General features: G+C 43.1%; 2 protein-coding genes across 4 annotated transcripts; both read right to left on the reverse strand.

The window, feature by feature from the left end:
- Window positions 1-240: 240 nt before the first annotated feature.
- Window positions 241-5,309, reverse strand: LOC132464544 (lathosterol oxidase-like). Of its 2 annotated transcripts, none has more exons than XM_060060984.1 (6): window positions 4,670-5,309; window positions 2,374-2,591; window positions 1,979-2,111; window positions 1,682-1,782; window positions 1,108-1,236; window positions 241-777 (listed from the first exon to the last, which is right to left on the reverse strand). In XM_060060984.1, exons 2-6 carry the CDS (start codon window positions 2,581-2,583, stop codon window positions 508-510), a joined length of 843 nt encoding a protein of 280 aa, XP_059916967.1. In that variant the 5' UTR covers window positions 2,584-2,591; window positions 4,670-5,309; the 3' UTR covers window positions 241-507. The 2 variants fall into 2 exon arrangements, with proteins under 2 accessions (XP_059916967.1, XP_059916966.1); XM_060060983.1 differs by having other exon boundaries at window positions 242-777; window positions 4,705-5,295.
- A 1,047-nt stretch (window positions 5,310-6,356) lies between these two features.
- Window positions 6,357-12,596, reverse strand: LOC132464541 (cytochrome P450 2D15-like). 2 transcript variants are annotated; one of them, XM_060060978.1, is made up of 10 exons: window positions 12,156-12,596; window positions 11,308-11,470; window positions 10,691-10,843; window positions 9,992-10,152; window positions 9,579-9,755; window positions 8,590-8,722; window positions 8,373-8,458; window positions 8,150-8,251; window positions 7,836-7,977; window positions 6,357-7,368 (listed from the first exon to the last, which is right to left on the reverse strand). In XM_060060978.1, the coding sequence occupies exons 1-10, from the start codon at window positions 12,309-12,311 to the stop codon at window positions 7,175-7,177; spliced, it is 1,467 nt and encodes a 488-aa protein (XP_059916961.1). In that variant the 5' UTR covers window positions 12,312-12,596; the 3' UTR covers window positions 6,357-7,174. The 2 variants fall into 2 exon arrangements, with proteins under 2 accessions (XP_059916961.1, XP_059916962.1); XM_060060979.1 differs by lacking the exons at window positions 11,308-11,470; window positions 12,156-12,596 and adding an exon at window positions 11,112-11,266.
- Window positions 12,597-13,069: the final 473 nt, after the last annotated feature.

A 13,069-nucleotide genomic window follows, 5' to 3' on the forward strand; every position in this document is an offset into this window, starting at 1 on the left:
CTATTCCCTACCAAAATGTTTACTCATAGGCTACTATAAAAAAAAAAGTGCATCCAATGTAAAATATTTAGAACAAATTGAGATTTCCAGTGAAACAGTAGCATTTCTGCAATGCATCTTAATGTAAGTTAATTCATAAAAATAACATTAAATCAATAGCTCATCAAGAAGTCATTGACAATAGATACTTTAATGATAAACTCTCCACATAATACTATTATAAGGTGGATATCTCTCTCTCTATATATATATATATATATATATATATATATTTGTCAATTATGCTGGGATGAGGATGTAATAGTCATTGTTTAATGCTTAATCCCATTAACAATTCTTGCACTTGCACTTTCAGAATCTTATTTTTGACTTCAGTGCAAAGTATCCAGTTCAGTTTAGGAAACATTGTCAACACTATTCATTGACGGTTGGCCGCAGTGAGTTGTTGCAACCTAACATGTCAAACTAACTCCATGAAGAAGCTGAACCCAATCATCACATTGACACTCATCTCCTTAACTTCCCCGCGGCGGAGAGCTTTCGTACGTGGTCGAGCGGCCCCTTCCCCAGGAGGGCGGAAGAGTGTCGGTACGAGCCTCCCAGACGGTCCCAAAGAGTGAAGTATTGACCGTAGTTGAAATAGAAATATAGGTGGTGGTCCACGTGATGGGCCGCCCCGTTGATCACCTCGATCAGAGGCCAGGGGATACGGAAGTCTCCGTCGTGGATGGAGATGGTCCAGACGTTGACGAACACAAACAGGACGAGGTACACCACCTGGTGGTAAGCCGATGGATATGACAGATGGTTGAATAAACATAATGGAATAGAAACCTATTTCTTGTTATTGTACTGTAGAGATAGGCCTATATGCAGCCAGCATAACTATCTATCTATCTCTTTCTATCCATCCATCGATCCATCTATCTAGATATATGGTTAATACTAACTAGCAAGAGAATTGTAAAAAGCTATCGTTACTCTCATTGCAGACAGTCATATTTAATTACAAAGATAGAGATAGTGGTAAAGTTAATTAATCCCAGACTTAAAAAGGTGGCTATATGTGTCAGTATTTAGTGAAGCGAGTCAGCGTGCTGGGGTCACCTTGTGGAGAGGGAAGAGGAACGGGTAGATGTGGTACGGTAGACTCTGAAGGAACCCGTCCACCGGATGGAAAGCGTGACTGGCGAACGGCGTAGGGACCTTGAAAATGTGATGCTGCTTGTGCAAATACTAACCCGGCGAAAGAGATGAGTCAAGTTAGGCTTGGGTGTGTTAAACACTCATACAGCACATTGTATAATGTTTAATAATGGAATCGAGTTGATAAGAGACTGGCTTTAAGGACTGTGTGTATATTTTTGTTATTATTAATGTGTGTTGATTTAGGAATTTGTTTGTCATGCACTCTGAGTAACTTATCATATCGAAATCAAAGGTCACAAAATGTGAGAGGAGAATAATTCGGAAGCAGAAATGGCTTTTTACGAATCCGTTTATGTTGGGTTCCTTTCTCATTTCCAATTCACCTGTCAATAAAGACACAATAGATTGTCCCTATTTCATTTTCCACAAGACAATACCTTTAAATATTAAGGGCATCCTATATCCATGTAAAGTAGAACACAATCCACCGCCTACTTGGGACTGTTTATCCTAAGATGAATCTACAGCTCACCTTATAAACACTTTTATGATGCAGAATCCGATGCAGCCAATAGATCACCATGTCTGTGAAGAACAGGAAACCGCCAATGCTCAGGATCACCAATGGCCAGCCTGTGACAGAAATCCCCCAAAGGTGGACGTTATAGACCGGTCATCAAGGTTTGATATTCCAAACAACTTCTTGAGTGCAGATTTGATATCAATTTGTCAGCTTTAAGGGCCATTTCTGTTAGCCCAGAGCAGAACAACCAGCAGTTGTAATATTTCAGTGGGATGCCATCGGGGCAGCCCATGAGGTAGCCTCTACCAGAGGACGAATCACTGATGTTGTCATAGAGTTTGCTGTAGCCTCTGATTTCAGCAAAGAAGAAGGCGACTGTGGGGAAGCTCATCCAGAAGATGGAGGTCACCCCTAGCTTGATTTCTCTCTGCACCTGGTTCTGTGAAATCATACGAGGCAACGTAAAGGTTTTAAGCAGAATGTTTGCAATGTTGTACTGACCTCACGTTGATATAAAGGGATTCACACAGTGAAGACTGGTACAGAACGGTGCCAGGTTTCAATCTTAAATAAAAGCATTCCTGAAAGCAGCATGTTATGCGGTTGAGAAATTTAGGGATTATTTTCTGATACACATGTATCTAAAAATATTATACATAATTTTTGGGGTAAAATAAATATCATCTGTTCAAACCACCTACCTCAAGAAAGAATGGGTGCTTCATGAGACGATGATCGAAGACATAGTAAAAGCTCAGGGAGGCAAACCCGAGGTAGAGCAGCTCGGCCCCCAGGTTGGTGAGCAGCAGCAGGCTGAGCACCTGCCGCAGGGCCCCGCCCTCGGACCACGACGCAGGGTACACATAGGGAGTGAGAAGGTTACGGTCTGCAGCCTCCAGCACGTAGTCCATGGATCAATCTGTAGCAGCCAACGGGGGATGGCCAGGTTACATGACCACGACTAACTTTAAATCCCCAAAATCGTGTTCAATCGTAAAAACAGTATAGACCGTTTTGATTTGTAAGGGATGAAGAAAGAAGTACTTTTAAACATGAATGATGGGAAAATACATTGCAACATACTGTTTGTACACTTGAAGAATGTGTCAACTCCAGATTGGAGTTCACATGGGCGCTTTTCTCTCAAAGCTTAAACCAATGATAAGAGTTTAACTTATCTTTAAAAAGAGGACTAAAGAGAATTTACGAATTTAGTGATAAAGTAATTTATTTCATGCATACACTAGGAAAAGGGTAGAACATATCTAAGTGTGGGGTTATCCCATTATACATTTTTGGATCTACAGTGAGGAAGTCACCTCACACTCTTCTGAACAAGGAGACTGTTGAGACGCAGAGATGCCAACTATGAAGGAGCTGTAGAGTTCAGACGGTATGATCACCCTCCTGTGAAGTATGCTGAGGATGTCCCGGTCCCACCCTAACCACAGTCAATACTGTTTCCCCTTGGTGTTGTCAAAGTGTCACCAGTGAACATAGCTCTGTTCATGTATTCCATGTATTAATGTAATTTGTTCTGTATTCCACCCACGTGTTTAAGTCCCATTGAAAAAGTAAATTAACCCTCATTGCTACCAAGTAGTATAATCTCTAACAGAGTAATTTAACCAGCAGGTTAAAGGAGACATATGATGGTAAACATAGTATTTGAGTTCCAGGAAACATGTGTTTGAAGCTATTTGCTGGAAATAGCTTTTAGAAAAAAAAATCTCGCCTACCGATATCCCCCTGGTTTCAGTCCCTTCAGAATGCCAGCGCATTCTTTCTGGTCTCTGTAGCTTTCATGCAAATGAGCTGCTGCCCATTGACCAATGAGCTGTCAGAGTGAACCACCGCATGGAGGTGAAATGATTGTTGCCGTTTGCGGACTCCTGGGGCTCTATATCTATATAATATAATATAGTATAATAATAATAATAATAATAATATACAGCTCCGGCGGGGGGAGCTCTGCGGCAGTCCGGCAGCTCCGGTGGAGAAAGGGATGGTACTCCCGGAGCTGCCGGACTGCCGCAGAGCTTTCCCCACTGGAGCGGGAGGAGCTCTTTGGCATATCCCTGCTTCTGAGATGTGCGAACATCAGAAAAAATCATGTATGGAGTTTTTTCAAAGTTTGTATGCGCGTGGGAGCACCAGAGACCCAAAACAACACCCCAAATCCCAGGAAAAGTGTTGTTTTCATAATATGTCCCCTTTAATCCATCAGGAAGAATGGGCTTCTCGGCAGATAACGACATGGCTTTGACCTTCTAAATGCTTAATATAAAGTTATATATAGATAAATGTTAATAGTGCTCTGTACAACAGAAAATGTAATAATAAATGTATTGATATTTATATTTTGGGATATTTATCAAATGAACACTTGCAAACTGGAAGCATAATGTTATCTTCCTTGAGTGGATGGCATTTTTATTTCAATTTATATATTATAAATAGTAAAAAGCAATAAAGCATAATAGATGTATAAATATGTAAATAAATGTACATATTGTGGCAACCCGGCCCCGACACGGCGGCCCTGGAAGCCCAGAGGGGCAGGTAATACAAGTCTACCACCCTTTTCCCCTAGAGGGCGCCAAGGGCCGCATTAGCGCGGTCCCACTCAACGCCAACGGGAGACACCTGTCTACCAGGCCAATCAGACCCAGGTGAGGGCTATATAATAGAGAAGCGGAGACGTGGTCTAGGGGGAAGGGTATGTGACCCATGCAGGAGCTGGGAGTGGACCGAGATACCTTACCCGGACGGCCCTTTGCCTGGGGACGGTCGGGAGACGACCGACAGACTCGACGGACGGACGTCCGTCGAGTCTGTCGTATATATAAAAATAAATATAATGTATAAATAAATATAATGTTGCATAAAATCAAGAAAGGACTGTTAAAGAAATAAACTCTTGCACATTTGAATGCGTGAAGAACAGGTTGTCAAGCATCTAAAAAGTTGAGAGGCATTTACAGTAAAGTGACTCACGGACCAGACGTTTCACACTGTCGCCATGTTCTTACCCTTCTGCCACCTGGTCTGATCCTGGCCCTCCAAAAGTAACTTGGATTTAGTTTGTCCTTCCAAGATCAAGTTAACTTGAGTGAAGTTTCATTATGATCTCTGATCAGTGTTGACTGTCAATGGAGTGTGGCAAGGGCTGCAAAGCAGAAAGAGTCCCAGACATTTTTGGGTGGAATATGATCCCGGATTCCCGGGACATGGGGGACGCAGTAAAAGATATCCACTAAGGAAGCCCCTTGCTCGGATTCATTTCTCAGAATCGCACCCACGCACACGCACACGCGCACACACGCACGCACGCAGGCACACACCATAGGAATCCAACACACAGTGCCACCTTTATGTTTTTCACATCAATCTCATGCTGTTGAATTGTGTCAGAGGATGTCAGTCTTCGATCAACTAGAATTGGGGTTATTATTCATAACAATAATACATTTTTAGTAGTTAAACAATGAGACATTGTTTGACTAACGTAACCATGAGATATAATTAACATGAAACACAGCTAGGCCATTGAGTCTCCTCTTGTCTCTTAAGCTGTTGTATTGCTTTAATGAAACCAGTTTGTGGCCGGCACACACAAGGAGCTCAGCTTCCTGGGGTACAGACCCCAAAGAAATCCCCAGATTTAGTGAACCAACCTACTAGGTTGGTTTTATGCGTGAGAGAGAGAGAATTCAGCTGGTGTCACGATTGAATGACCATGATTTACGAGTTACAAGTCCAAGTTTTATAACGTTTTAAATCACATTGTATACATCACATGCAGTCATGTGTGTGTTGACCTTCAGGAGGTTCATTTTGACGTAAACAATGTGCCTACATTTTAAATCAAACATTTCAATTGAATTGTGTATAACTCAAGGAACCTTCTGGAGGGGTCCAGTGGGACGACCACAGGTCATGAAAGATTTAAAAGATAAAAAGGCCCGCAGCCCTCCTTCTTCCCACTCTATCCGTTTGCGTGCCCCCCCCTCCCTCCCTACCCCTGTGTTTCTCCACCATGTGCAACTGTCCATTCAGGAAATTCAGGAAAACCTTTCAAGGGCAGGCTCCCCAATTATTTTGTTTCAGTTGGGAAGCGGGATCGGCTAGAACTATCTGAAGAAGTGATGGCCTATAACAGGCCCATCAGTTCACATGTTCCATCTTCCTTCGTATAGTTTTCAGTGTTGCTGAAGAATTGTTTAAATATTAGAAAAAGCTTGTAAATGAAATCTTATTCAACTAAATTCCGCTTGAACAGAGTGGGGATCATTCTAAAAGGCATTCCAGGTGGGAAAAGTAATGATATAAATATAAGATATTTATATATAAGTATATTTAGGGGAGATCCTGAGGAGTCAACACAAATGTTTGCTATTGAAGAGACTTACACTGCATATAGGACAGCCGAGCATGTCCTAAAAGCCAAACATTTCAAATCAGGGATGAGCTCAGATAGTCTATTTTACTATCTGCATGTATCTGTCCTTTTTGGTGCATTTTCTTTTCTTTAAATTATAAATAGCGTTTTTATAAATCGTTTTCAATATATTGGAAAAGGAACCAGATGTCAAATTAATACTATCCATTCTTAAAAATAATCCAGATGAATAAACACTGTTGAAATATCACATAGATTATGAATAAATAAATAATGGCAACATTTCTTATTTTTATCAAGACATAGTATTTTCTATAGGCATGAAAAGGTTTCCAAAAATATACAAAAAAATCAGACACACATGGATTAAACCGAGCTGCGGACTGGATAAAGAAACACTGGAAGAGTCTGAAGACATTTCAAATGCAAAGCAAACGAAGAGCAGGAAATGTTGCACCTGCTGCCAGAAAACTGAGGACCTGGGGAATTCATGTGCCTTCACCTGCTGCAGACAAAAGTAAGCAGTATGCACAGATGTTTTTTCCAGCCCTCCCTCTAGTGTGAACCACTATGTCCCTGCTTGTAGGACATCATGGTAAGTGGCACAAACACACACACACACACACACACACACACACACACACACACACACACACACACACACACACACACACACACACACACACACACACACACACACACACACACACACACACACACACACACACACACACACTGTAAGGGTTGCTCATGTTTTGTATACTGACCGCTAGTGTAAACCTCAGCAGTTTTCAATCATGAGAACTGCCAAATATCTACATATGTGCAAAAATGTAGCCTAGGGTTAACATACAATCAATAATACCACCATACTGTATCTGCAATATACTGTGCAGTAACATGCTTTCAAATTGCTTTATATTTACTTTGTATAAATATGGTCTGTCTGACCATTTAATTTTCTAAAAAGCTTTTAAGAACATTCCATCCAAAGCCCACCTGTTACCAAATCATCAGTTAGGAGGATATGTGCGATTTTCCATCACATTCTCTTGCATTCTGATTCCTGAACCTCAATGTCTATTCCTCTCATTCCTCCGTCAGTGCCTCTGACTCTCTCTTGGTAGGACCACCATGCTGAAGGCTTTAGGGGCCTGGGTGACCCCGAACACCGGCGTGTAGTCCGGCACTCCCGCACCTTCCGGCCAGACGAACTGGAAGCGCCTCAGTAGCGTCACCAGGACGAGGAAGAGCTCCATCCGAGCCAGCCCCTCCCCCAGACACATGCGGGGGCCTGGAGAGAAACACTTCTGTCATTGATGTATCAGGGACATTACCGTTCATCTGGCATCAGGCTTGTTGTAGTTGTAGTTTAAAGCTTTGTCTTCAAAAGATTGACAGGTGTTCACCTGTGTTCCACACTCTATTCTATCAGTTCATGCTGTTTCTGAAATTCTAGTCATTAGGCTAGCCTAAAACACAATATATGATTCCAAAGTAACTTTATATTTAATTCTGCAACTCTCTCTGTGGTTGTTTGAGTCACCTTCTCACAGCACAGGCTGTGATATAAGATATAAAAACATTAGAAATTGTTCCACGTTTGATGCAATACCTATTTATGGTTATCGCCGACTGTACAATACGGTTTTAATAAAATATCTCTTTCAGACCACTCTGTTGTCAGCAAGGTTCCTGAAATCGACAGTCTTACCACAAACTTAGCACAGAGTGGCCATCGGAATAAACATAGGTTCTTACCAATGGAGAAGGGCATGAACGCCTCCAGCTTCTGCAGCTCTCCCCGATCATTAAAGAAGTTGTCAGGGTTGAACTCGTGGGGGAATTTCCACTGTCCCTCTTCATACAGGACCGACGATAAGTTCTGGATCACCAGCGTTCCCTGTGAGCAATCACCAAATGAAAATGTGTATGTCCATGTATGTATGTATGTATGTATGTATGTATGTATGTGTGTGTGTGTGTGTGTGTGTGTGTGTGTGTGTGTGCGTGCGTGCGTGCGTGCGTGTGGCATGCGTGTGTGTGCGTGTGTGTGCTGCAGTAGTGTGTCCTACCTTGGGTATCTGATAGCCCTGCAGCTCGGTGTCCCTGGTGGTGGAATGGTAGACGCTGAGAGGCAGAGTGCTGCTAAAGCGCTGCGACTCTTGAATCACTGCCTGAGAGTAAAAGAAGGAGAATGACACACCCTGGACAATATGTTGTGCATAGTTGAGGATATACCACGCAGGGTCCATTCGGTTAAACTGTTTGAGTCTGATCCATCCTGTTTCACATTACCTGCATAAAGGGCATCCTATCTTTGTCTTCAAAACTGACCCTTTCCTTCTCTTCAAAGACTTGGTCTATCTCCCGTTGGCAACGCTCTGAGAAAGAGAAATAGTGACAGAAAATAATTATTTATTTTCCTGACCAATCAATGATTGATCGACTCCAGAACCAGTTCAGATTTGGATAGCTGCATAGTCATTGAAACAAGGTGGCCATCACACCCTACCCTGTATTTCAGGGTGGGTCGTCAGGTAAAACACGGCAAAGCAGATGGTGTTGGAGGTGGTGTCGGTTCCGGCAAACAGGAGATCCAACAGGGTCGCCAGCAACTGCTGCTCGTCAAATACACTGCCCTTCGGCTAGGGTAGGAGAGAGGAGGTGTGGTGAGGATAAGAAGTGAGGAGAGGATACAGTTGAAAAGGTACTGTAGCTACCATTTCAGAGTTGTAGGTGAAAGAGAGTGAGTCAGCATTTTTACAGTGCCAAGCAGACACGGACGCGGCTTGTCACACCCTGCATATTCACTGTTTTGCTTGTGTAAAACCGAGGAGGTATAATCCGCCTTCGTCCTGGAGACAGCTTTCTTGGTTCATTGGAGTAGGCGGGGCTATAATAATTAGCATACTCCGAATGTTTTTGAATGTTTTTTTTCAAGCCGCTCGCATGCAAGAATGAGTAGACGACATCTCAGTGTAGGCTACTATTTTCAATTGTAAAAAAGCCTACATATTCTATATTTTGCTGACCACATGTTTTTTATCGCCTCCAAAAGCTTCGTAAGGAAAGTTCCTCTGCCTCGTTCTCGTAGATGACACCAACTTGCAGCGTTTTCGTTAAATGCGACTGCATCACCTTCCCTCCCATGATGGTCAGCATCTCGCGGATTTCACCGTCTCCCCAGTTAGAACTACTCGTGTTGATATCGCTGCGTTGCCTCTGTTGCAGAGACAACCCAGCGACACCTCTACCCAAGTCCCGCCCCTGGAACCGCAGAGCCGTCTGATCGCATTTACATCAAAATGAAACCCCCAATATGTGTAGGGTCTGAGAGGGTAAATTGGGGAGCGAAATCAAGCCGGTATATAACCTTGATCAGTGTAAACGCGCGGACCATGCCGGGAAAAAGGCGGGCATAAGACAGGCATATTTGGCAGTGTTAAAACGTTGGATGAGGGAGAGATTTTTTTCTGGTGAACAGCCGCCCGAACGCCTTACCATCTTATCAATCTGGTCGAGGTAACTGTCTATGACATCTCTGGGCTGTTTGGGAACGCGTGTCGCTCTGTGCTCCTCTACGATGCTTTTGACGTGACGTTTGACGCAGCTATAATCGTCCATCACTTTCTTGAAGGGCAGAGGGAGGCCTCTCAGCAGAGGAAGGTTGTCGTAAATCTATAGATGTGAATAAGAGATAGAGGCATGATTACTGTGTTTGATCCACAGCGATGTCACACCATCATGTTCTCAACATGTCTTGTGTGATGATGTGCCTACATGATCAACCCAGTTCCCCCCTTGTGGAGACATAAAACATATCAAATCGAAATGACACAGTCAGGGATTTGGGTTGAGTTGTGTTTGAACAGCAACAAAGGTGTTGAATTTGTTTTCTACAATGTAAAACCTACCATCCCCCAGGCCCCGTTGGCGATCTTGGAGCAGTCGGCCATCATCTTGATCATGGCCCTGAAGAAGTGGTTGTCGTACTCATAGCGCTTCCCATACATGATGGAGCAGATGATGTCACAGGACGCGTGGTGGAACAGCAGCTGGGGGTTCATTGGCTTTCCTTGGTGGACGATAAAGACATGAATAAGACATGAATAAGACATGAATAAGACATCTTGATCATATGGACAGGGAAAACAAATACAAATTGATTATTTCAAGTATCAGGTGTATTTGCTTCTGCAATACACTCGTTAAGTGGACTCAAAAATCAATGGCATAAACGCCAATGTAATCTTTGTAGAAGCAACTCAATGGTACTATCCTACAGAGGCCGCTATTGGGAGCCGATAGTCATTTTGTATCCACTTCTGTTCTGTTCTGTTCAGCCAACAATGTTGAACCAATATTGTAACAGCAAAAACGGAGATTACATTTAAATAAAAACACTCAGAATAACATATTGCAATATTTGCATAACCGCGAAAACCGCAGAATCATAAAACATGATGCATTGGCAGTTAAAATGGTTCATGTATCATCGTGAGCATCCTGCTGATTCCTGTCCCCGCTGATATCCCTGAATCTAAACCCAAAGTGAAAACTCTATGGTGAACACGTCCTAGGTTCCCTGCTAAGAAATACGCCCCTAGCTTTACCGTTGCTCTTCTCCAGCTCCGCAGCGACGTGTTCCACTTCACCCAGAATCCTCTCCTCCATCGACTGCTTGCCCAGGCCAAAGTTCCTCAGGGTCATCAGAGCAAAGCGCCGGTGGTCCCTCCAGCTGGGGCCGTGGTTGGCCATGATAACACCTGAGGACCACAACGACAATCCCACTTCAATGCACAGCACCACACATCGTTTGTGTGGAAATGGGGATTTTCATATGTTGAGGCTTTTCAATGATCAGAGGTTCTAGGATAAGGAGAGACCGTCACAGATCAGAAGTTATTTGCTTAGCTAAAGATATCAATCTTTTATGAATCCTTGGACCAACAAATTTTGATTACAAATTGAATAGATATAGAGGCAAGAACTGTCCACTCAAAGCTGATATTCTCAGAGTGTTGTTTCACTTACTACTTGCTGATGGATGGCTATGCCATTTATAACAAATAACACTCAAATAATAGTTCTTAAATCGTACCAACATCGTTAAGTATCTTACTCCCTTTAGAGAGAATATTAAATGCTATGTCTTGAGCAGACAAGTGTCATGAGGACTGTGGCTTGTATAAATGCAAATATTTGACATAAACATGTCACGCCATGTCACCTTTGCCCTGCGTGATGTGGCTGAGAAGCAGCTCATCTGGGCGCCCAGCAAAGTCGGTCCCCTTGGTAACCAGGGCCTCCCTTATGGTCTTGGTGCCGTTGAGAATGACCGCAGGCCGGCTTCCAAAATACAGACTGAACACGTTGCCATAGCGAAGTCTCAGCTACAAAAGAAGCAGACGAGTTACACAAGTTACACAAGTTGCACGTCCAACATTAATGCCCATACATCCTACGCAACTACAACAACATTTGCAACTAGTTAGGCCAGTTTATCGAGACTTTCAGTCTTAGTCTTGAATGTACGTTTTGTTTACTTAGAGTCCGAAAATATGTTGAAACACAATTTAAGCCTAAACGTGTGGCTGTCTTTTGGAAATGTTTTACACCCAACTAGCAATCGGTAATCTCTATTGTCGTTCAATGTCACATCTTGGACACATAGTAAAGCTCTCAAGTCTCGTGAGACACACGCATTTCAACCTGGTCACACGCTCACACATCACACTTTGTATTACGCACGCAGATAAATTACAAAGGAACAGGCCCATCAAGTTGCGCCATTATTTTATTAGGACAGTGAAACAGGTAGGAATCAAGTGGGTTCCCCACAGGTCAGACCCCCGTCCCCACCCCAACCAAACGCTCTTGCTCTGAACTCAGTTAAAAACTTGAAAGCACATGAGAAGCATGCAGAAATAACAAATACAATTATTATTATTATTATCAGTAAATTGTCCACAGTTTTTCCCCATTAAATAAATGCATACTTCTTAATAATCGGAGGGTATTTTAATGTATTCAAACACTAAAAATCTGGTAAAAGAGTATGGTAAACTTGGCTCTCACCCTCTCCAGATCTCTCATAGGATTCTCCAGGCACAGCTGGAGCAGATTCCCGAATATCGGCAGAGGCTGGGGCCCAGGGGGGAAGCGCTTAGGCCGTCTGGTGCGAACGAAGAAGAACAGCAGGCATAGGAAGAGGAGAACCATAGATCCAATCATGGTGGAAGAGAACGATCCTTCAGGCTGTGGATGTATACAACGACGCTTCAACTCCCAAACAAATGCACGATCTCTAGGCTACGTCTACTCTACAAGGAAACACACTTTAAACTCGATCATGTGACAAGAGTGACGTCTTTGACTTTGAAAGCATTCGAGACCTTGGTAGACATACCAAACCTGTGAAACTTGCTAAAGACCGGTTACCTAGTCTTGGACGAGGTTCAAGGCGCACGACACCCATTCCTATTTCCATTTAACGACCGAGAGTGGCAGTCCAAGGCGGTCAGTGGTCGTCTCTCCTCCCCGCCCCCACACACTCTCCCCCTCTATCAATCATGTTGGCTTATATTTATTATACTTTCCAAAAACACACAGAGCCTTTATTTAATAGTACTGTGTTATTGTTGGTTGTACGATGTACACCCTGAATTTCTTATCTCACGTCCTCCCTGTTGGAGGACTTCATTTTTTACAACATATATATGCGTGAGTAAAAGGGACGGGAGGGTCCTTCCTTGATGGGTTTGAGAAGATTTCGTAGTATGCAAAAAGATGTGTAGTTCCACCAAAGCTAATGACCTTCGGTGTGTACTTGACTCTTCTCCAAAAACCTTGTATTGCGCAATTCAAGAGGGGGCTGGGTTGATTCTCGGGTAGGCTCTTTCGCCCAAGCTTTGGAATGCTCAATAAAAGCAGATGAGCTGCCACCTCTACAGCATCCTGCTCAACATAATAAGCAGAGCAATCCAATGGTT

The sequence above is a fragment of the Gadus macrocephalus genome, chromosome 9 (genome assembly GCF_031168955.1).
Source record: "Gadus macrocephalus chromosome 9, ASM3116895v1".
Taxonomy (NCBI): Eukaryota; Metazoa; Chordata; class Actinopteri; order Gadiformes; family Gadidae; genus Gadus; species Gadus macrocephalus.